This window comes from Leptonychotes weddellii, chromosome 3, assembly GCF_054177405.1.
Source record: "Leptonychotes weddellii isolate Sample4059 chromosome 3, ASM5417740v2, whole genome shotgun sequence".
Taxonomy (NCBI): Eukaryota; Metazoa; Chordata; class Mammalia; order Carnivora; family Phocidae; genus Leptonychotes; species Leptonychotes weddellii.
This window is the reverse complement of record NC_138371.1, coordinates 109,040,516-109,063,748: the sequence shown is the minus strand read 5'-3', so window position 1 is coordinate 109,063,748 and position 23,233 is coordinate 109,040,516. Positions and strand designations below refer to the sequence as shown.

Genomic DNA, 23,233 nt, shown 5'->3' with positions numbered 1-23,233 from the left:
ACAAAATAATGACACCTGGAAATATCAAATCAAATCTTCATTGAATGTAAAGAAAAGTTACTATGTCTGTAAGAAAGAATACATTAACAGAGGAGAGGGTGCCTGGTGCCTAGGGCTCCAGCACCCTCCTGGGCTGGAGTGCCCCAATCACCTGGGCACCTCACTCTCCGTGACATGAGACCTTTGAGTTTATCAATAACTACCGTCATGCTATGCATCTAAGCAAGATTATGAGTACAATTTGCCAAGCTATCTAGACTTATCTTCAGGGAGAGAATGCATTAGCCAATGGATACATTCTAGCCTATTCTGCAGTTATGTTTCTCATGATCAATTAGTGAGTCTCTTGAGAACTTGGTTAGTGGGAATTGGTCTCTTTGACCTTCTCACCATTGGACCCATTGACAAGTTTAAGATTTTAAATCTGAGGACCACAGGCTGGAGCCAACCTTGCTAACATTCCTATCTTGTCTCTCTGTGTCCAACAAATCCAAGAGTCAAAAAAAAAGTTATGTTTTTCCCTTCAGTATATTTATTAACTTCTACCAAGGAGGAAAAATCATGCATTTTGTTTTGTTTTATTTTGTTTTTTGAGGGTCAATATAAAGATTTTTATTTTGGTAAGTAGAGGAATGTCCAGTAGAAAGGCACATTATCAGACTAAACTTTTATACTGCAATCGTTGAAATTCTGTCTTAAACACAAGATATTATTATTCAAAATTCATGAATTATTTTATGCATTTTAAAATTTTCATGCAAATCTGCTCTGAACTGAAGAAAGTTTTAATTTATTAAACGATCTAAAATACCTATTTTGCTTCAGTTTTATATTTTTTTATGCTTTTCCATTGACAGAAAAGGCAGACAGTTCTGAAAGAGAGGCTCTCATGTCCGAACTCAAAATGATGACTCACCTGGGAAACCACGAGAATATCGTGAATCTGCTGGGGGCATGCACGCTGTCAGGTAATCAATTCCTGCTAAAAACATCTCATCAAAAATATTTTAGCCAGAAGACAAAGAGGACATTTGTTCTCAATTTTTCCTCTTTCCTCAGTCATAGTACGGGCCCTCAAACCCGAGCGGAGTTAGACAGTGAGCACTCCGAAATCAGATGGGTCAGTGTAGAGAATGCCTCTCTGGACCGGGATATGCCACATAATTCTAACCTGCTTAAAAACAACAACAGCACTGCAGGTACACTTTGTGGTGATATCTCATTCTACCTGCTCAGAGGGAGCTTCTCCCCAGCCTGTGAAGCTGGCCTCCATGCAGTGGGGAGAATGGCCGCAGAGCTTGGCCATTGCCCAGTTTGGGCTGCTTCAAATAAGGCACAGCGAAGGCGGGATTTCAAACTTCATTTTCCCAGCACTCAGTGGAGCATGCGCTCTGATTCACTTCTGCCTAGAAGTACCGGAAAGACGTGCTCGCGGGTCATTCCTTCTGGGACGGGGTCAAGAAAGAAGAGAACAAGAGCAAATAGATCTAGGAGGCTGCTCGTGACCTGTATCTCCCTCCTCAGGCAAACAACAGATGGGCATAGATTTGCCAAGTGCTCACAACGCAGTTGGCATATTACTCCTGGTTAGTTGCAAACTGGAGAATCCAAGTGGCCGGGGGTTATTGGTGAGGCAGTGGACAACAAGGGCCCAAATGGAAGGCAGAAAGAGACTGCTTTCCAAAGGAGTTAGAGCCAAAAGCCAAAATTGAGTTTAAAGTATAAGAAGAGATAAAATCAGAAAAAGTTGTACTCTCCCCAAGTCAGGGGAAAAGTAGGTTCTCGTAGATGATGTCGTCTGCCACACAGACATCTGAGAGAATTATTTGGAATTTGTATACCTATAATGAAAATTCTATTTCAGGACCAATTTACTTGATTTTTGAATATTGTTGCTATGGTGATCTTCTCAACTATCTAAGAAATAAAAGAGAAAAATTTCACAGGACATGGACAGAGATTTTCAAGGAACACAATTTCAGTTTTTACCCCACTTTCCAATCACACCCAAACTCCAGGTAAGAGAAGTGGGCCAGGGTTTCACAATGATACGTTACAGAACACAGCCCCCATATGATGGTTAAACACCCCGCACTGGCGGGGATGTTTAAAGGATGTTAAAAGGATGTTAAAGGATGTTAAAACGACAGGTCTTTGTAGAAGATCTGTATTACAGGAACTTTCATAGGGAAAGTGGGCTTTTAGAAACAAAAGAGGTGTGAGTCCTAATTGTACATTTTGTTAGCTTCATGAAAGCCAGAGTCCAGCATTGTGTGGTCTATGGGCTCTAAGATCTAGAAAGGTCACTTATCTTTTTTTTTTTTAAAGATTGTATTTATTCATTTGAGACACAGAGATACAGAGAGAGAGAGCATGAGCAGGGAGAGAGGCAGAGGGAGAGGGAGAAGCACGCTCCCACTGAGCCAGGAGCCCGACGCGGGGCTTGATCCCAGGACCCTGGGGTCACGATCTGAGCCGAAGGCAGACGCTCAACCATCTGAGCCTCCCAGGCGCCCCGAAAGGTCACTTATCTTTGTTCTAGTTTCTCTGCTGATGTGGAACAATGAGACCTTCGCTTTCCTATGGTACAGGGGCTGTAGCTGTCTCCGTCCACCTGTGCCTGAATCACACTCTGGACACATATTCAGTTTTGGGAAGAGTGCATTATTCAGTCTTTCACCTCTCCTGGATGACACGTAGGAATTAGTAGAAAGAATGAACACTTTTCCCAAAGTCCTTGACATATTCGTAGAGAGTAGTTCAGGTCTTGGGAGTTTGATGCAAAAGAGCTCTGAACTCATAAATTGGATTTTCAAAAATTAGAATGGATCAGTTGACATAATGTGACGGAGACGAAATTAAGTAGCGGTAACATTTGTCTCTATGCTCTGTGTTATATATTCTGCCATCCATGGGGAGCCTGAGTGATTCTCAGTCCGGTTAGGATTTTTTGTTTTAGCATGCATAAATGAGGGCTGTAGGAGTTTGGTGGGATGCTCCTCTTCATCCCTGGGAATTTCTTGCTAATTACTTAAACATCATATAACACCTATCTCTGAATGAATTCACAGGCATTCTTAATAGAATGATTCCTCGATCCACAGTGTCTTCCTATTTCCTCCACACATGTGAAAACTCTCCCTTATCCTCAAAGCAGGTCTTTAGAAACTTTTGTCTTTACCGAGGGACTTTCGGAGGGTGCGCTTGAGATTCCAGCCTTGTTTTTCTTAGCGTGTAGGTTTCAGTGCAGGCCTTTGGCCTTCTGAGTTCTGAGACAGAGACCTAGCATCTTAAAGCTGGGAGGCCCCTTGGAGATCCCCATGGGCGTCTTTGTGTGGTTGCCCATAACCAGTTCACGCCTGTCACACCAGTCTTGTCTTTCACACTGGTTTCTTAGCTCATATTCTAAAACTGAGAAAATTCTGCAATGTCATCTGTATTCTAGAATAGAGTCTCTTAATGAGTCAGATGGTGTGATCCGCACTCCACGGTCAGCAACAACTAATGCTGGTCAACTGGGCCTTTGATTCATTTTAGTCACTGGAGTATTAAATACACTGAAGCGACGCAGGAATATTTGTGGTCTGCAAGCATAAAGTCATTTTCCAAATATATGGAAATTGTAAATTGGGATGAATTTGTATGCTGGAATATATGGAATCATTGTCTGTATATAATGCACACAGAATTCCTCAGTGAAGAATTTTATGTAATACATCACAAGAGAGTTTCGTTATTACTGTTTATTAATTTCACAGGAAAAGGAAATGCACTTTATTTACAAAGACCAACTTGAGAAAAGAAGGATGTTAAAACGACAGGTCTTTGTAGAAGATCTGTATTACAGGAACTTTCATAGGGAAAGTGGGCTTTTAGAAACAAAAGAGGTGTGAGTCCTAATTGTACATTTTGTTAGCTTCATGATTTCAGCAAATCACATTTATCTCACCAAGTCTTTTATAAAATGTGACTCTGACACCCAGCTTGTCGAGTTGTGACAAGGACTGAGTGAGGTCCTGTTTGAACTGTGGGACCCTGTACAGATAATGGGGATCACTTCTCTCCTCGTTAGACTTGGCAAGCTCAATTCCACACATGTTTTTAATGTCCACACACGCAAAAAAATGGACAAGTGGATGCTGTGCTTTTAATCTGAAAGCCCATTTGTAACTAGAATTCATTTCTTTGATTAATTGTATTTTTTTAAATGTCTACTCAGAAGAAGAACATAAATAACAAAATAATTTTTTTAATAGTATGCCTGGTTCAAGAGAAGTTCAGATACACCAGAACTTGGATCATATCTCAGGGTTCAATGGGAATTCATTTCAATCCGAAGGTAATATTTTATTCTAATTAGTAGCACCTTAAAATAGAAACAGATACAGGAATTCTGTTAGTTGTTTTTTTAAAAAGTGTGTCAATGCAAAGCATGTTTTTCTTTGCTAATGTCCCCTGAAGGCTGTATTAATGCATATTTGCTTTAAAGGTAGTGAAAAGCCAACAGTTTACGTATTGTGTATTTGATGTCAGCATGCAGCTAATAAACACAGAAGGCTGTTTTATTTAGTCAGGTTGTTCTTTTTAAAATCATAAATTAATTAGAGCCATTGATTACTGACAAGTGGAAAAATGATGAGTTCTGGAATCAGACAGAAGTTGGGTTAACCTTGGGTTCCTTCACTTTCTGGCTGGAAGACTTTGGACAATTTATATAACCATCTGAGCCACAATTTTGTCATCTGTGAAATGGGCCCAATAGTACTTTCGTCATAGTACCATCGGAAGGATTAAATGGAAGTACAGTAAGTGCCCAGTGCAGTTCACGAAATGTGGTGGTGCAATGCTAATTCTTTCCCATGTGACAAAACTACCTTGCACAAAAGAGGAGGATCAGAAGCTCCTGACTGATCAGGAGGCTGTCTGTCACCAAAGCAGCTGGAGAGGTTACTCCTCTAACCAAAAGGAATCTTTGGCTGACCCTTCAGAAGCCCCACAGGTTTAGCATGCATGGGGTAGCCCCAGTGCTGGGGAGCTTCCTTTGTAGTCTGGGCATCCCTCCTCACTATGGCTTTGATAACCTCCCCCTGGGGATGTAATGGGGCAACTTCTTAGACCTGTGGCGAGCAACTGACCAGCAACTGACCAGTTTTGTTTTACAGATGAAATTGAATATGAAAACCAAAAAAGGCTGGAGGAAGAAGAGGACTTAAACGTGCTGACATTTGAAGACCTTCTTTGCTTTGCGTATCAAGTTGCCAAAGGAATGGAATTTCTGGAATTTAAGTCGGTAAGCCCCTTTTGAAGGAGAAACTAACAGCAACAACAAGATAATTTTTGAAATGAGATGTGCTTTCCTTTTTCTTATTTCAACTTGTATCCCTTAAAGTCCGTCTCCCCCGCCATCCACCACCCCCTTCACTGTTGGAGCCATGTAGAACGTTCATTACAGCAGCTGTGGGTGAATTACAGGGGCAATGCCTGAGATCCCTTATTAGATAATGGTTATCGAAGCCCTCCCGGGCGGTCCAAAGTCCCCTGAGACTTCCAACTAGGAAGTCAAAGCGAGGCGTACAGCGTCAGTCCTTCCTGGGACAGTCAGTCCAGGTTGTTCAAGGCTGTGCCCTGCGCATGGGCATTTGACCCCGGGTAAGCGAGGCCTCCAACACAGCATGCTGGGCTTGCCAGGATCCTGGTGTGGTGGGCTAGCAGGATCCTGGTGCACCTGCTGCCTCCTCTGTTGCTCATCCCAGACTTACAGGACGTTGATGTGAGGGTCGTGGAGTCTGCCTCAAACCCTGGTTTCTACCTCAGTTTTGCATTCTTTCTGTAATTGTCTCTCAGCCCTGTTCTCGGACATTTCAAGCATCTCTTACCTGTGAGCAGATGGAAGTCACTTCTCTGGTTGCTTTCTGTCTGCACCATCTTATGTTCTGTTACCTTCTGTGTATTTCCCAAACTCTTCCCTCCTCTTTTCCCTTTGAATCTTTGCTTCTCTTTCTCCCTCTTTCCTCCAGGTCCCTCCTCTCTCCTCGTTCTCTTTGAATTTGGAGAGAATCATTTCAACTGTATTTTTTTTCCTTAAAAAAATGACTTTCTCTGATATGTTGTCATAGGTCAGGTATATCTCAATTTAAAAAAAGATTAACATGAAATAAATCAACAGCTTTGAAGAACAGAAAAAAATGATGTTCACAATAGCAACCAAACCTGGGAAGCATCTTGAGATAAACCCAAGAAATATACGAGACGCACACGAAACATTATTAAATGGCAAAAAGGAGGCCTGAATAAATGAACTCTACCATGTTCATGTAGGAGAGATTCAGGGTTTATTAGAAAAGCCAATTCTGTCCAAGTTAATCTGTATGTTTCGCGCAACTCCAGTTAGAATCTCAGTGGTTTTTTTTTTCCTTCATGGATGTTGAAAGTGCATGTTGCCTTCTTTGCTTTTCTTTTTCCAAATGTGGGCATCCTTGCTCACTAGTTAAAAAAAAAATTCCTGTCTCTTAATATTTTCCCACCCCTCATCTCTGGGACATACTCTTTTTTTTTTAAATTCAATTAATTAACATATAATGTATTATTGGTTTCAGAGGTAGAGGTCAGTGATTCATCAGTTGTATATAATCCCCAGGCTCATTACATCACATATCCTCCCCAATGTCCACCACCCAGTTACCCCATCCCTCCCACCCTCCTCCCCTCCAGCAATCCTCAGTTTGTTTCCTATAGTTAAGAGTCTCTTATGGTTTGTCTCCCTCTCTGATTTCGTCTTGTTTTATTTTTTCCTGTCTTCCCCTATGCTCCTCTGTTTTGCTTCTTAAATTCCTCATATCAGTGCGATCATATGATACATGTCTTTCTCTGGTGGACTTATTTCACTTAGCACAATACCCTCCAGTTCCATCCACGTCGCTGCAAATGGCAAGATTTCATTTTTTGATGGCTGAATAGTATTCCACTGTATATATATACCACATCTTTTTTATCCATTCATCTGTCTAAGGCACGTTCTTCTCCTCATCTTCCCTGCCTGCTGTTGGATTCCTCTTTTCTCCAGTGTATCTATAGTTGCTTTAACTATAGTTCACCTACTTGGCTACAGTAGTGCTTGTGTATCTTTATAGATCTTGGAGGGCCTCCACCTCGATCGTCTGGCCTGGTTTGCTGCCTGTCTTGAAGTAAATACGCAAACTACTCACAACTGGAGGTCAAGGGGCACTGCTTTTTTACTCTCTGGGCTTGTTATAAAAAGAACTTTTTTGAGGAATATCCAGTTTCTTAGACCCTCTCGCCTTGTTTTTCCTTTAGGCCCTATCCTCTACACCATGATGTCACTGTCTCAGTTTGTCTTTTCCCCCTACTTCTCTGGTCGCTCCTTGCTTTCCCCGTAGCCTCCGTGACTCCATCCAGCGTTACTCGAGCACTGACTAGGTGCTATCACTGACAGGGGAGAAAGAGACAAGTAGACACGCAAATCAAAGATGACACTGTAGTGTGGTAAATACTCGTGTTCACGTAAGCTCTGGGAACCCAGGAAAGACACACACATATCAGAACCAGGGGTGGGGAACGGTGCAGAAAAGGCTTGGGGAAGGAGCTCGTGCTTCGGCTAGAGGAGATTTCTGAGGAAAAGGAAAACCAGCAGGGAACATGGGATAGGGCAGGGAACACGAAGTCGGGAGGAAGTCAGTTGAGAAAGGTCATGAGTTAAATGTGTAGCATGTGGTTCCCGGGGCAGTAGAGTAGGGCCTAGCCCAGCAGATATTCCTGTCTGAAGCTCAAGAGAAATGTTCGGGTTGGAAACAGAGGTTGGGTGATGGTAGTTGCATCCCTCGGTTTGGACGAAGTGGCTCGGGAGGATGCGGACCGAGAGGGTGCGGCCCTGGGGAATGAGAGCAGGCTTGCATGGAGGCCCAGGAGGAAACAGCTTCCACCAGGCAGTAGGAAGAAAACAGGGGCCAGTGACGTGCTGAATTCACAGAAGGAGGGACCTGAAGGAGGAGGGGCTGGCCTGGCAGTACCAGGTGCCACCAGGAGGCCAAATCCCATCTCAGCTGGATTGGTGCCGTGCACGTCACTGCGGGGCTTAGCCCAGGCAGCTGGGGCAGACATCTGGGAGGAGGAAGGCAGGGTGCAGGGGGCCAGTAGTAAAGGGGGTGAAGTGTAAATGGAGTCTACAGGCAGCGGGCAACGCTCTCAGAAAACTGGAGAGGGCGGAAGGAGAGCTGCCTGGTTTTTGCTTTTATTTTTCAAGATTGAAGAGAGTCCTTTGGACCTTTAGCTCTTAGTGCTCTATTCCTTTGATTATCTTCCTTCTCAGAGTTTATTCTCTTGCCCGACCACTCAGATTCATGTCATGTCCTCTGTCCATCCAGGGGCTCCTAATTCCACTTTAGTCAACCTTCCCAAACTTATTTTTTGTTTTTTTCCAAATATTTTCTTTGATCGTACTCTCATTGCCAAAGTTGTTTTCCAGTCAGAAAAGAGATAATTTTCTCCCCCCACTGGACAAGAGCCTCCAAAAGTCCCTTTGGGCGGGAGCTCAACACTGGGCCCTGGTATTGTGTCTTTCATTTATAGGAAGACACAACACCCAGCCAGGTTTGATCTCCTTTCTAAGAACCCATCCTCTTGGCCTCCGGGAATGTTCCATAAGCAGCACAAATGACTGCATCCACAACAGCTGAAGAATTGGGCCATCTGCATTCCCTCTGTGTGCTGGACGTCACGCGTGATGACTGCCGGTGGCCCAGTAAAGATAAGACACCTCGATGAACCGCACTTTGCTGTCATCTGTAACTCCTGCTGAACTTGAAACTGGAAGCAAAATTGCACTCTGTGATAATCTCCGTCAGAGTAAATAACACTCCAATTTCGTTCTTTGTAGTGTGTTCACAGAGACCTGGCAGCCAGGAACGTGCTCGTGACCCATGGGAAAGTGGTGAAGATCTGTGATTTTGGACTGGCCCGGGATATTATGAGTGACACCAACTATGTTATCAGGGGCAATGTGAGGCTGCTATTTCTTACCTATTTTTATGCTGTTATTTTGTGTTTTGTTATTGGGACGGTAGACATCCGCATTCACTGTAGCGCGGGTTTGATTCCAAAAACTTCCTCACTGCAGTCAGCTTTCTTATGTTTAAAAGCTTTTTCTGTAGCTTCAGGGAATATTCCAGTTATAATAAAACCTGAGCAACGTAGCATCACATCTATCCTTGGGCGAGTCAGAACAGACCAGTTAGGGACCTTGGAGTACAATCGACACTTAAAAGACACTCATTACTTGAACTTACTTCAGTTCCCTTAGCTATAATGCAACCAGCGTCATGTTTCCAGGTATGGGAATTTGGCAGTCCTACAATAAAGCATTTTTTTTAAAGATTTTATTTATTTATTTGAGAGAGAGAGAATGAGAGAGCACATGAGAGGGGGGAGGGTCAGAGGGAGAAGCAGGCTCCCCGCCGAGCAGGGAGCCCGATGCGGGACTCGATCCCGGGACTCCAGGATCATGACCTGAGCCAAAGGCAGTCGCTTAACCAACTGAGCCACCCAGGCGCCCTGATAAGGCATTTTTTAAAGTACAACATATAAATTAAATATTAAATGTAAATTTTAAAAGGGCACAATATTTAAATTAAATATTAGCTAATGAATATTTAGCATCTTATTACTGTCACACAGGGAAACCTAAAATATGACAAAATCTACTTGTTAAAAAATTAAAAGAACAAAAATAAAAACCCAACTAGGGACAGATATGTTACTTAAGAACTATTGGAAATACTAGATGATAAAATTGTGTACTGGAAAGAGTGGCTTGTAAGAATCACACCACCTAAAGTTAAGCCCCTATTCTTTTCTGGAATTTTTCTGTGCTTTATTGTCCCCACTTGTGAAATAATAGTGGCACCAAGTACTGGGTTGGTGCTTCCCGGGTGCTAAGCACTATTCTTAGCGCTTTGCATATATTCATTCATTTAGTTCTCCAAGTGCCCAGTTGTGGGTGGGGAAACCGAGGCACAGAACCATAACTTGCCCACGATTACACAGCACGTGGACTAGAGCATGAATGGTCTGAGCCCCGAGCCTGTGCATAACCACTGTGACACGTGTAGCATTTCCCATGAGGACTGTCCGCTTACCTCATTGGCGTTGTTGTGGGAATAAACCAATAAAACCAACATGAAAGCACCTGTCTGGGGTAAACGGCCAATAAATGTTAAAAATCAAATTAAACACTGTTCCCATTAGAATCAAATAACCATCTCAGCTGATTTTAGATCTATACGTCACTCGTAGCTGAAATCGTAAAGATGATCAAAGCTCATGGGTGGCTGTGTGGTTTTTACCTTACTAGCTGGTGGTCTCTTATGTGGGAAGGTGAATTCCATTTGGCACTTCAATTAATTCCCTTAATTAATCAAATTAACCAGACTAGCCTGTTTGATTCTATCAGCTCATCGGTTTGTATAGGATTTAAAATAGGGTTTCTTTCTTGAGCTTTGATTTTTTTTTAATTTCCCTAAGTAATCTCCCAGTGTGGGGCTGGACCTCACGACCCTGAGATCCCGAGTCACATGCTCTACCGACTGAGCCAGCCAGGTGCCCTTTGAGGTCTGATTTTACTTGGCAGATTTAACATGCACTGTGAAGGGCTCCTCACCTCATGAAAAAGAAAATGCTACAAAAAACTCTATCCCAGTAACCTATCTGCCCCTGTGTCTTGATTCTAATCTGAGGCTATACTAACTCTAAACCTGCCTTTCGTGTTACTGGAAATTATTCAAGCCACAGAAGCCAGCCTGGTGTCATTCCTGGAAGTGATGACATATACCCCCCTCACCACATTTTTGTAGCTGGCATTTCCACTAAAGTTTTTCCAAGAAATGCTTTTACAAAATATCCCACTAATTTACCAGTATCTATGTACCTCTGGGCAACGGACTAATTACTCCTTAATGGGAATTATCCGCTGTTAAACTTACCCATTCCAAGCACAAAGCTTCGTTCAAGATGAGTTTTAAAGAGATGGCCAGCTGTGGGACACCTGGGTGGCTCAGTGGGTTGGGCATCTGACTCTTGATTTCGGCTCAGGTCATGATCTTGGGGTCATGAGATGGACCCTGTGCTGAGTGTGTCGGGCTCTGCGCTGAGTGTGGAGCCTGCTTAAGATTCTCCCTCTCCCGGTTCTAGAGGGGAGTGGGGTGGGAGGATGGGTTGGCCTGGTGATGGGTATTGAGGAGGGCACATTCTGCATGGAGCACTGGGTGTTATGCACAAACAATGAATCATGGAACACTTCATCTAAAACTAATGATGTAATGTATGGGGATTAACATAAGAATAAAAAAAAATAAAAATAAAAGAGCAAACCAAAGCAAAACAACAAAGCAAAAAAAAAAGATTCTCCCTCTCCCTCTGCCTCCCACCCCCGCCCCCGCTTGCATGCATGTGCTCTCTCTCAAAAAAAAAGAAAGCCGGTTAGGTTGGTTTTTTGTTTGTTTGGGTTTTTTGTTTTGTTTTGTTTTTGTAAGGCTGTTATGTTAGAATATTGATTTAAAAGTGAAAACCTTCCACTTGAGGAATATGATTTTCTCCATTAAGCCTTAAGAGTGGCTTTAGGAAGCCAAGAAATTTTATCATCTAGCTAGTAAGAGAAAAGAAAATACTCTTCACCATTCAGTCACTTCACCATTGATCACCACTGATCTCCTCCTGGACTCCACACAGGCTCGTCTGCCTGTAAAATGGATGGCTCCTGAAAGCTTATTTGAAGGGATCTACACCATAAAGAGTGACGTCTGGTCATATGGAATATTACTCTGGGAGATATTCTCACTCGGTAAGTTTTGCACGTTGCTGCCATCCCTTGCCCCCTCCACGCCTCACCCCCATTCCTAAATCAAAGCGTGCATGACATGCCACCTCTAATGCTCCCAAGAGCTCGCTAGTCTCACACCTGTGTCACTTCATGTTTTACTGCCGTGTCTTCCCCACCGGCCTACACCCGCGTGAGAGGAGGAGCCGCAACTTCCCCCGCTTTCAGCCTCGCGCCAAGCAGTGTCTGGCCCGTGGGAGCTCTCGGTGCATGCTTGTTAATCGAGTGAATAAAGAAACAAATGAAATAGTTTATCCTCCCTAATGTCGTCCTCAGGTGTCAATCCTTACCCTGGTATTCCGGTCGACGCTAACTTCTATAAACTCATTCAAAGTGGATTTAAGATGGATCAGCCATTTTATGCTACGGAAGAAATGTAAGTTCAAACCAGACTGCACGGTGGCTGAAATCAGGAATTTACAGTCCTCTCTAGTTCCAAATGCATGTCAAAAAAAAAAAAAAGTAAAACTCCTTAATGCAAAATTCATGATTCCTCTTTAAAAAACAAAAAAACAAAAAGACAAAAAAAAAAAAAGGAAACTCTTCCTTTTTCTTTTGGGGATTTCTGGACAAAACTGAAGATACTGTGAATTAGGGGCTTCAGTTCTTTTGAGGGTGAGAAGACTCCATCTCCTAGTTTCTGGTCCACAAAATGCATTTCTGTCCGTCATCTAATTTGCCCTTTCTGGTGTGAGTTCAAAGTCTAGTAGAGTACTTGCCACAAAACAAACAGGCGATAGATGGTGAGTAGCTCCCCAGCAAGAAATGGTGGGAAATGATCAGCTTTTCTTTATTCGGATTTCCTCAGCTTACTCCTCTTCTCTTGCTTTTACAGATACTTTATAATGCAATCCTGCTGGGCTTTTGACTCAAGGAAACGGCCGTCCTTCCCCAACCTAACTTCATTTTTGGGATGTCAGCTGGCGGATGCAGAAGAAGCGGTACGTAGCTGCGTAGTACTTTATAAAAGACTATTAGAAAGGAAAGCAATAACTCAGAACACGCACTGATTTCCTAAGAGTCAAAGTTGAACGGTGTCTTTCTCAGCAGTTTGTCTGGTTGCCCTTTGAAAGTTATATGGGGTGAGATATATTTATTGGTAAGTGTTTTTTGGGGGGGGAAGCTTTCCCTAAAGTTTTCAGCCGATTGATTAAGAAATTAAATGCTTTTAAGTGTCCAGTGCATAGGACTAGACGACTAAACAAAACTTAATCCCTGGCCGCCACTGACCTTTCCTAATTCAACATGAAGCTTTAGTATGGAATAATCACACAACCCAGTCATACAATACAGCAGAGTGGAAAGAACATTGACCTTGAGTCATGAGAATCTAATCCCACCTCCAGCACTCTAGCTCCTCATCGCTGTATGAATTATGGCAAATCACTTTACTTCTCTGGGCCTTAGTTTTCGCACCTGTAAAATGGCTTGCCAGGGTAGGTGATCCCCCTAACCACTTTGTCTTTAACTGTATGTGAGACTCCAGTAATGTTGTCTGAGACTTTTGCTTTGTGGGTCTGTCTTTCCCATCAGTAGACTTGGTTCATGAGGGCAAGCAAATGCACTGCTCCTCTTCACATCACCTGATGCAGTCCCATGGGCAGGAGACACTCACTGGTCATTAAATAAATGAGTGCCTGTCAGCACGAGGGTACGTCAGAGGTCACATCCGTTTTGTTCACCATTACTTACCCAGTGGCTGGCATAATGCTTAGTGTATGGAAAGTGCTAAGGAAATATTTCTGGAAGGAAGGAAGGTAGGCAGGCAGGCAGGCATAAAAGTAAATTTGAGAAAGCAAAAGCCTAACGGCAGAAGTAAGGACATCAGTTAAGAGGTGACTGTTGCAGCAGAGGTGAGCAAAAATGAGGGGGTGAACTAGACGGTGGGGGGAAGGGACACACACAGTTCCTGTTTCAGGAAAGCGGCCTGAACTCACATCACCTCTCCTCTCATGTCCGTGCCCACAAATCATAGGAAATATATACATAAAATATAAATATATTATCAATATATCATGTATTTATATATACTATATTATAAATAAATACAATACAAATATAAAATAAATGTAATATAAATATAAATAAGTAAATGTAATATAAATATAAATAAATATAAATATAAAAAAATGGGGTGCCTGGATGGCTGAATCAGTTAAGCGTCTGCCTTCAGCTCAGGTCATGATCCCAGAGTCGGGCTCCCTGCTCAGCGGGAAATCTGCTTCTCCCTCTCCCTTTGCCCCTCCCCCACTTGTGTTCTCTCTCTCTTGATCTCTCTCTTTCTCAAATAAATATATAAAATCTTTAAAAAATGAAATAAATATTAAAAATACATAAATACATATATACACACACATATATATTTTTTATTATATTTTTTTAAAGAAGTGAGGCCATAATTGCCTTTGAAAGCCAGAAGGAGGTCTTTGTGGACCAGAAACAGTGGAAAACCCCTGAGACAATGAAAGCAGTTAGGGCTGAAGAGGGAAGACCCACAACAGAGGACTCTTTGAAAGAATAAAGACAAGTGCTTTCCTAGAAGTTAGGGAGAGGTCTGGTGGGATCGTGCAGAAGTTCCACAGTGGGACCAGTCACACTGTTAAATACACATAAGAATAACATGGGTGTTAAAAATATAAGTATAACCACTGTGAAAATAGAAATATAATCTATAATCTCAGGTTCAGTGTAGAAGAAAAAAGGACCATAGAAAACCGGATCAACGCCACAAAATGGGGAAGAGAGAAACAAAGAGCATTCATGGAAATAGAAAAAGCTCAAAATGGCAGGATTCATAAGTCCACTTAAGAAACAGAATTTCAAAATAAATGAGACCATTATCACACAGATCACATTTACTAACCTCAGTGCAGTGGAATGAGAAATCACCAGTAACACCCGAAAAGCCCCCAGTGTCCTACATGAGAAATTAAAACTCATGCTTCTTACAGAAGCCTTTGGTTCACAAGAAGGAGGAGGAGGAAGGAAAAAGACATAAAAATAGACCCTGCTTATTAAAACCTGTAGGAGCCAGCCAAATTTATAACTCTAAATTCATTTATTAGAAAACAAAGAATGAGAATGAATGACTTAAACTTCCAACTCAAGAAGCTAAGAAAAAAAACAATGAATAAGGAGGAGGGAAGAGGAGGAAGAGAATGAATGAAGCAGAAGAAAAAAACTAATAGAGGGGAGCGTGGGTGGCTCAGTCCGTTGAGTGCCAGACTCCTGGTTTCAGCTTAGGTCGTGGTCTCGGGGTCCTGGAATCGAGCCCTTCATTGGGCTCCATGCTGAGCGTGGAGTCTGCCTGAGATTCTTTTCCTCTCTCTCTACCTCCCCCTCTCCCTCCTCCCCATACTTGTGCGTGCTCTCTCTCTGAAATAAATAAGTAATAATAAAAGAAAAAGAAAAGAACTAGTAAAGATACAGGCAGAATTAATTAAACTGAGAGTAGCCTTCAAAACAAAATAATAGTGATGATCAGGAAACCTAAAAGTTGTTTTTTGAACTAATAATGGTAATGATTTAATGGCTAACATCTTTTGAGTGTCTTGCACTCTACTAATATACTACCCATAATAACTCAATTAATTCTCACATCAATCTCAAGAAGTAAGTTCTATTACTACCTCTTTTGCAGATCAGTAAATTGAGATACAGAGAGGTTCAGTCGTTTGCCCAAGGTAACACAGTAAGTGTCAGACTTTGGATTTGAATACAATAGTCTGGATCTAGTTTACACTGTATATTAATATTGTATATTAATACAGTACACAAATATACCACTAACGCATACTAACTATGAAGAGAACAATTAAGAAAAAAGAGAAAGCACAAATGACATTCGGAATAAAAAGAACATAATTATGGATAGAGAAACCATTTTTAAAAAGTGTTAAGAAAATCTTACGCACCTCTTTCTGTTGATACACTTGAAAAGCTAGGGTTCCAAAATTTTTATAAGGAGAATGTACTCGTGTGTTACTTGTGCAGTTAAAAAATTCATTTTAAAATCACTTAAAGGGGTGAAGGGGAAGGGAAGTAGAGGCTTCCAGTTACGAAATGAAAAAGTCACAGGGATGAAAGGCACGGCACAGGGAATACAGACCATGATGCTGTAATGTGCCATACGATGGGAGGTCCGCTTGTGGGGAGCACGGCATAATGTACAGACCTGTGGAATCACTATGTTGTGCACCTGAAACTGATGTAACATTGTGTTTCATCTATACGTCAATGAAACTAATTAATTACTTACATAAATAAAAATCACTTAAAGAAATGGACAGGAGGACATTAAAAGCAGTGACAGACCCGTCTCTGATTGGCTGTGGGAGTACAGCGAGCTTGAGGAGATGGTTCTGAAAGTTCTGGATCGTGGGACTGGAGGCGGGGCGGTGCCTAAGTGAAACTGTCAATACAAGAAGGAGAGAAGGTTTGGGAGATCAGAGATAATGGATTCAGGTGTGGAGCTGTTGGATTTGAAGTGTTACTGGTATTTCTGTCACAGCCTTCCTTAGATGGTTAGAAATTCAGTGCTGGAGATGTACATTTGGTTCAACAGGTCATAACCAACTGCTAGGCCCGCTTTACAAAAACGATGTATTGTTACCTTTTCATCCTTAAGGGTTGAGGCTGACTGTTATTGTGAAGACCAGGTTCGAAAGGAGATTTTTGTCCGTTTTCCAGAAAGAAAAATTAAGCGGAGTTCATTAAGTGAACACGATAACTGACTATCACAGTAGTGAGGGGTGGGGAGAAGGAGGGAGTCTGTCAAACTCAATGTAAGATTGCACGATCCCAGGTGCCTGGGCGGCTCAGTGGGTTAAGCGTCTGCCTTCGGCTCAGGTCATGATCCTGGAGTCCCAGGATCGAGTCCTGCATTGGGCTCCTGCTCAGCAGGGAGTCTGCTTCTCCCTCTGCCCCCTCACCCCACTCATGCTCTCACTCACTGTCTCTCTCAAATAAATAAATAAAATCTTAAAAAAAAAAAATGCACGATCCCTACATCACGAAGAGTTCTCATACATAATAAGAAAAACGTGGGTAGCCCAAGATAAAGTGCAAAGGAGAGAAGCAGGCTATTCACAATGAAGTGCAAATGTTCATCGAATATAGAAAAAGATGTTCGACTTTTTGCTTATCATGAAACATGCAGGCAAGGAGATAAAACCTTCGCTGGACAAAGGGCTGGAGCCTTGAGCGGTAGTTAACACCCCTGCTGTCGGGCTCAGGAGAAAACAGTGTTATTCCCAGACACAGCAGAGAGGAGCAGAAATAAGTAAAGGTTTTGGCAGGACAGCCTGGCGATGTACGTCCCCATTCAGAGGTGCATCCACTTTGACCCAGCAATCCCACTGCCCCCATTCAGCCCAGAAACAGGCAGGGCCAGTGTGCATTTCTCAGTTTATGTTATAAAACCAGTCCATCAAAAGGTCAGTGACGGTGTATCTGTACTATGGAATGCTCGGCTACTATTAAAAAGATGAGTGGCTCATATTTATTTTTTTAAAGATTTTATTCATTTGAGAGAGAGAGAGAGCATGAGCAGGGGAGAGAGGCAGAGGCAGAGGCAGAGGGAGAAGCAGACTCCCTGCTGAGCGGGGAGCCCGACGTGGGGCTCCATCCCAGGACCCTGGGATCAGGACCTGAGCTGAAGGCAGCCACTTAACCATCTGAGCCACCTAGGCACCCCGAATGTGCTTATATTTAGTAAATAGTGAAAATGTGTAACACATGTAACATGCAAACAACGTATTAGTAATTCAAAATAAGGTTCTAAAACAGGGTCTACACTCTGAGCCTACTGACGCAAAATTGTGTGTACACAGCAAGCTAACTATAATGGTGGTACCTCTGTGATTTTAGCTTTTCTTCTATATATCTTCCTATATTGCTTACAGTATCTATATGAAAGTGCGTTAACTTTATAGTCAGACAAAAAGTAGAGCTGTTTTCATCTTGGAAGAACATTTTAGAGTCACTGACCTCCCAAGTGAAACTCAAGAATCAGTCCCCTTTATTAACTGCATAATGAACAGATCATTTTAGTGGCCTTTCTCTTTTATGGTTTTACTGCTCAGCTTTTGGATTTCTAGATTGGGACTTTATGTCCAAGAACAGAAACAATAATGGAATCAGCTCTTTGACTATGACTTGATTTCTCCATTAATAAACCGAATTTGCTTTGTCAATTAATATCCTCTAAGATTATCCTCTAAGACTTATGTATCGTAATAGTAAGTAATCTGCAATATAGGCCCTTGACATGTCCATCTTCATCAGATGGTAATCAGTGTTCTGTCTTTTTCCCACCTTCAGATGTATCAGAACATGGATGGCCACATCTCAGACCGTCCTTCCGTCTACCAAAACAGGCGACCTTACAGCAGAGAGGTGGATTCAGGGCTCCTGGTTCCACAGGCTCACGTTGAAGATTCCTAGAGAAACAGTTTAGTCTTAAGGACTTCCTCCCTCCAACCCCCACCTTAAACAGGCTGTAGATTACCAAAACAGGATTAATTTCATCACCAGAAGAAAGTATATTCTCAGCTGCTGCTTTGCTGGACTTTTCTCTAGAAGCTCTCTGTATTTACTCTTGTTTTCAAAGGAACTTTTGTAAAAAACAAATCATCCTTTGCACAAGGCAGGAAGAGCTGATAATTAACTTTACTGGAGCATCTACCTACATCCAAAGCCCTTCTTGGGCTGGCTTGAGTGAAAATCGTGTACCTGAGGTATAGTATATTCTTGTAAATACATAAAACAAAAGCATTTTGCTAAGGAGAAGCTGATATGATTTTTTAAATCTATGTTTTAAAATAATATGTAACTTTTTCAGCTATTTAGTGATATATTTTATGAATGGAAATAAAATCTCTTCTCTAGAAATGTTTGTCATTGAATTGTTTACATGACATATTTAGGGCAAGACTTAACTGGAGGGCAGGAACCTAATGAAATTATGTGCAGCGATTTGTTTGTGCATGTGTAGTTTTTTTCTACTGAGAAGCTCCAGCCTTTCGTCAGATTCTTAAAAGGATCCGTGACTCCCGCCCCCAGACCAGAGCAGGACAGCTGATGTCTGCTTGCTTCTCTGTAGCACTCCATGGATTCAGCCTCCTTCGTCCTTTGAATTCAGCTTAGCTCCCTCCCTCCCACAGGCTTATAAAGTTGACTTGCCCTCATCCTTACTTTCCAGGTGTGGTTCTTGGTGAAGAACGTGATGAAGGTTTGCCCTTTCTTGTCCTCCCTTCCAGGGCCGTAGTTAAGATAAGAACCCTGAAGCCAGTCTACCTGGGCTGGAATTCTTTTTCCAAAGCTGCTTAGCCACGCAACGTTGGGCAAGTAACTGAACTTGTTTAGATCTCAGCTCTGTCTTTGGGAAGATGGAGTAATAATGGATGGCATCTATCTTACATGGTTGTGGTAAGAATTAGATGGACTACATATATAATATATGTAATTTATAAATGTATGCATAAACAGATGATCCCCCACTTACGGTGGTTCAACTTAAGATTTTTTGACTTTATCGTGGTGCAAAAGGAATACACATTCTGTAGAAACCTTTCTTTGAACTTTGAATTTCCCCAGCAAGCGATATGCAGTACGATTGTCTCTCGTGATGCAGCTCCCAGTCAGCCATGGGATCGCAGGGTGAGAAACCAAAACAGTGACAGCCATTGTATACTCATTCAGCCATTCTGTTTCTCACTTTCAGTACAGTATTCAATACATTACTTGAGATATTCAACACTTTATTATAAAATAGGGTTTGTGTTAGATGATTCTGCCCAGCTGGATGGAGGTTGATGTCATCGGTTTTCTGAGCACATTTGAGGTGGGCTAGGCTAAGCTGTGAGGTTTGATACGCTGGTGTATTAAGTGTATTTCAACTTAGATATTTTCAACTTACTATGGGTTTACTGGGACATAACCCCATTGCAAACTGAGGACGATCTATATTACATAAACATACAGATTGCACGGATAGCGCTTGGCCCATAAATGGAAGGCAATTTGTCATTTGCACTTCCCTTCTGGTTTTAGTCTTTTACTTTAGACCAGGCCACCATACACTCACTTAGATTACACAAATCCGTTCTTCACCTAACCTCTTCTCCCAATCTCTGGGCCATCCAGTGTTTTCTGTGGCCACAGATAGATTTGTCTTCCTAAAGTATTGCTGTGCACACACCACTTCCGGCAGGAGCACATCTGGTGACTCCCGGTGTCTATCAGCTAAAGCCAAATTCTCTTGCCAGCATTCATGCCCACCACAGCTGGGCTCCCCTGCATTTCTCAGTGTCAGACTACCCAACGCCATCTATCTCTGTCACCAAAACCATCTGCTCATGTTCAGTGGGTATGTCATGGGCATTCCTATCTCCACTGTTTCTTTTCTTCACCCTCCACCCTCCTGGGATGCTTCTTCCTGTTCAAGGAAGCCCCTGCTCCATGGCCAGACTTGAGTTCTGTCTTACACTTCAGGTCTTTCTCAGCTCCACCAGCCATCAGTGCTGGCTTCTTCCACTGAAATCTACAGGCTCCTTGTCCATATCATCCAGTTGGCTCCTAACCTAACCATTCTTTCTTCTTTTCTTTTCTTTTGTTCTTTTGTTCTCTCTTTCAGAGAGAGAGAGAGAGAGAGAGCTCGAGCAGGGGGAGGGGCAGAGGGAAAGGGAGAAGCAGACTCCCCGCTGAGCAGGGAGCCTGATGCGGGGCTCAGTCCCGGGACCCTGAGATCATGACCTGAGCCGAAGGTAGGCGCTTAACCGACTGAGCCACCCAGGTGCCCCAAACATTCTTTCTTTTCACTTGGATTTTTTTAAGCAACAAAAACGTATTATCTTACAGCTCTATACGCGAGCAGTTCAACAAATGTCCTTCTGGGCTAAAATCAAGGTGTCATCAGGGTTGCGTTCCTTTCTGGAGGCTCTAGCGGAGAATCTGTTTCCTTGCCTGTTCCAACTTCTAGAGGCTGCTAGAATTCCTTGGCTGGTGGTCCTCCATCTTTATAGCCAACAATGTTGCCTCTCTCTAACCATTCTCTAGCCATGTCTCCCTCTGACTTTGAACTCAGCTGAGGCTGGTTCTCTGATTTTAAGGATTATGTCTTTTCACTTGGAGTTTTAGAAGTTTGAAAGTAGATAGGATTTATTCCAAGTTGTTATGCCTAATTCCTATTTGTGTATACAGTCAGGACACACAAAATACATGTATTCAATTATTTTTTGCCTACTCAGGTTAAAGCATTCAAAGAATTTTGTATTTTTTCTTATAGTAGTAAGTGAAATTTACCCTTTATGCATCCAACCCAAATCCCAAACTGCTTCTTCAGAGGAAATGCTGTTCAAGTTTCAGGTATAGTTCTTCCATCTTCTTGCTTAAATATACTTACGTTACATGTATTTACACCAACACACACCCCCACAGAACTCTCTGTTTTTTACATAAATGGAATTACACTAGCCATATTGTCAAACATATTTTTGTGGTTAACCATGTGTCAATATTTTCCCAACTATACATGTTTGTGCGGCACTTGTGATGAGCTAAGCATTGTGCTAAAAATGATATATGTATTCTCTTCTGTAATTTTCCTAACTGCCTTATGAAGTAGGTACTAATATGATACCATTTTTTTCCTGGAGAAATTGGAACTTAATTTAGTAACCTGTGGTCTCCAAGCCACTGTTAACACTTATCATGTGGTTGCTCTTGGGTTCTACTATTATTTTATCTATTTTATTTATTTATTTATTTATTTATAATTGTGGTAAAAAAAAACCCAACATATAATGCAAAACTTATCATCTTAACCATTTTTATGTGTACAATTCAGCCATGTTAAGTATATTCACATTGTTGTGCAACCGATCTCCAGAACTTTTTCATCTTGTAAATCTTAAACTTTGGCCCCACTGAACAATAGTTCCCTTTTTTCCCTCCCCTGAGCCCTGGTAACCATCATTCTACTTTCTGTTTCTATGAATTTGACTACCTCATATAAGTGGAATTATACAATATTTGTCTTTTTTGTGACTGACTTATTTCACTTAGCATTGTGTCCTCAGGGTTCCTCCATGTTGTGGTATGTGACGGGACATATTCCCTTTCTTTTTAATGCTGATAATATTTCACAGTATGTGTATATATTTTGTTTATTCATTTATCTGATGGGCATTTAGTTTGCTCCCACCTCTTGTCTATTGTGAATAATGCCGCTGTGAACACGGGGGTGCCAATACCTCTTTTGAGACCGTACTTTCATTTTTTTTTGTTTTGTATATTTTTGTATGCTTTTGTAGAGAAGCGGGATTGCTGGATCAACTGGTAATTCTATTTTTAAGTTTTTGTTGTATTATTCTTAAAGACCCTGTTGTAGTGATCATGAGTTTCTTTGGCCATCCAGTGTCAATTCCCATTTCTTTCAGTAACAGCACCGTGGTTGGAGGCATGGCTTCTCCTTCTGGCATGCAGTGGAGTGGGACTTCGGTAGAGGGCGTTTGCCTTCTAGCCCAGCAGGGTCCTTGACACAAGCTCGGCTAATAAACTTCCTCTCCTGTTCTGGAACTTTGTAACTGGACTGGATTCAGGCAAGGATGAAAAAGGGAGTTGGAACCCATTATTCTCACAATACTGGTCTCTGACAAAAGTGACAAGCAGTCCCCACTTCCTAGATCCCTGGAGCTGCTTTGGTCCCTCTTCTTGGGCAAGCCTTGGTCTCTGGCCTTCCTGTTAGGTCTGTGAGCCACCCAGTGTCCTTTCCGTAAATCCCCTTGCCAGGAACCCAAGTCCACCTCCAGCGCTCACAGCCAAGACCCTTGGCACACACACCTGCATTGATTCTCAGTCTTCCTGCACCAAATTGAGGATTTCATCTGCTTTGTCTTCTCTAGAAAGTCCTTTCTGTTTTGGTTGGCCAATGGTCTTCTTTCAAGTTTCAAATGATTTATCTTCATTTGTATATGATTCCATTATGTTGACAGGATCTGAGGAAGTAGAGTAAAAGCCCTCTTGAACTGCTTGACCAAAAATGTGGGCGATCATAAGGAGGAAAAGAGAAGCAAATTAACGTTTGTAGAACTTTTATAGAAATGTTCTCCTTGGGCGCCTGGGTGGCTCAGTTGGTTAAGCGACTGCCTTCGGCTCAGGTCATGATCCTGGAGTCCCTGGATCGAGTCCCGCATCGGGCTCCCTGCTCGGCGGGGAGTCTGCTTCTCCCTCTGACCCTCCCCCCTCTCATGTGCTCTCTCTCATTCTCTCTCTCTCAAATAAATAAAATCTTAAAAAAAAAAAAAGTACAATTTAAAAAAAAAAGAAATGTTCTCCTTTTCCTTC

General features: G+C 42.2%; 1 protein-coding gene across 1 annotated transcript in view; it reads left to right on the top strand.

Moving 5' to 3' along the window:
• Positions 1 to 18,792, top strand: part of FLT3 (fms related receptor tyrosine kinase 3) — a 72,629-nt gene extending 53,837 nt beyond the window's left edge. Inside the window, exons 16-24 of the mRNA XM_081814772.1 lie at positions 858 to 968; positions 1,865 to 2,018; positions 4,257 to 4,339; positions 5,163 to 5,290; positions 8,894 to 9,016; positions 11,740 to 11,851; positions 12,164 to 12,263; positions 12,723 to 12,828; positions 18,209 to 18,792. Of these exons, the coding sequence (XP_081670898.1) occupies positions 858 to 968; positions 1,865 to 2,018; positions 4,257 to 4,339; positions 5,163 to 5,290; positions 8,894 to 9,016; positions 11,740 to 11,851; positions 12,164 to 12,263; positions 12,723 to 12,828; positions 18,209 to 18,331 (1,040 nt within the window). The 3' untranslated portion in view covers positions 18,332 to 18,792. The remainder of the gene's footprint in view (positions 1 to 857; positions 969 to 1,864; positions 2,019 to 4,256; positions 4,340 to 5,162; positions 5,291 to 8,893; positions 9,017 to 11,739; positions 11,852 to 12,163; positions 12,264 to 12,722; positions 12,829 to 18,208) is intronic.
• Positions 18,793 to 23,233: the final 4,441 nt, after the last annotated feature.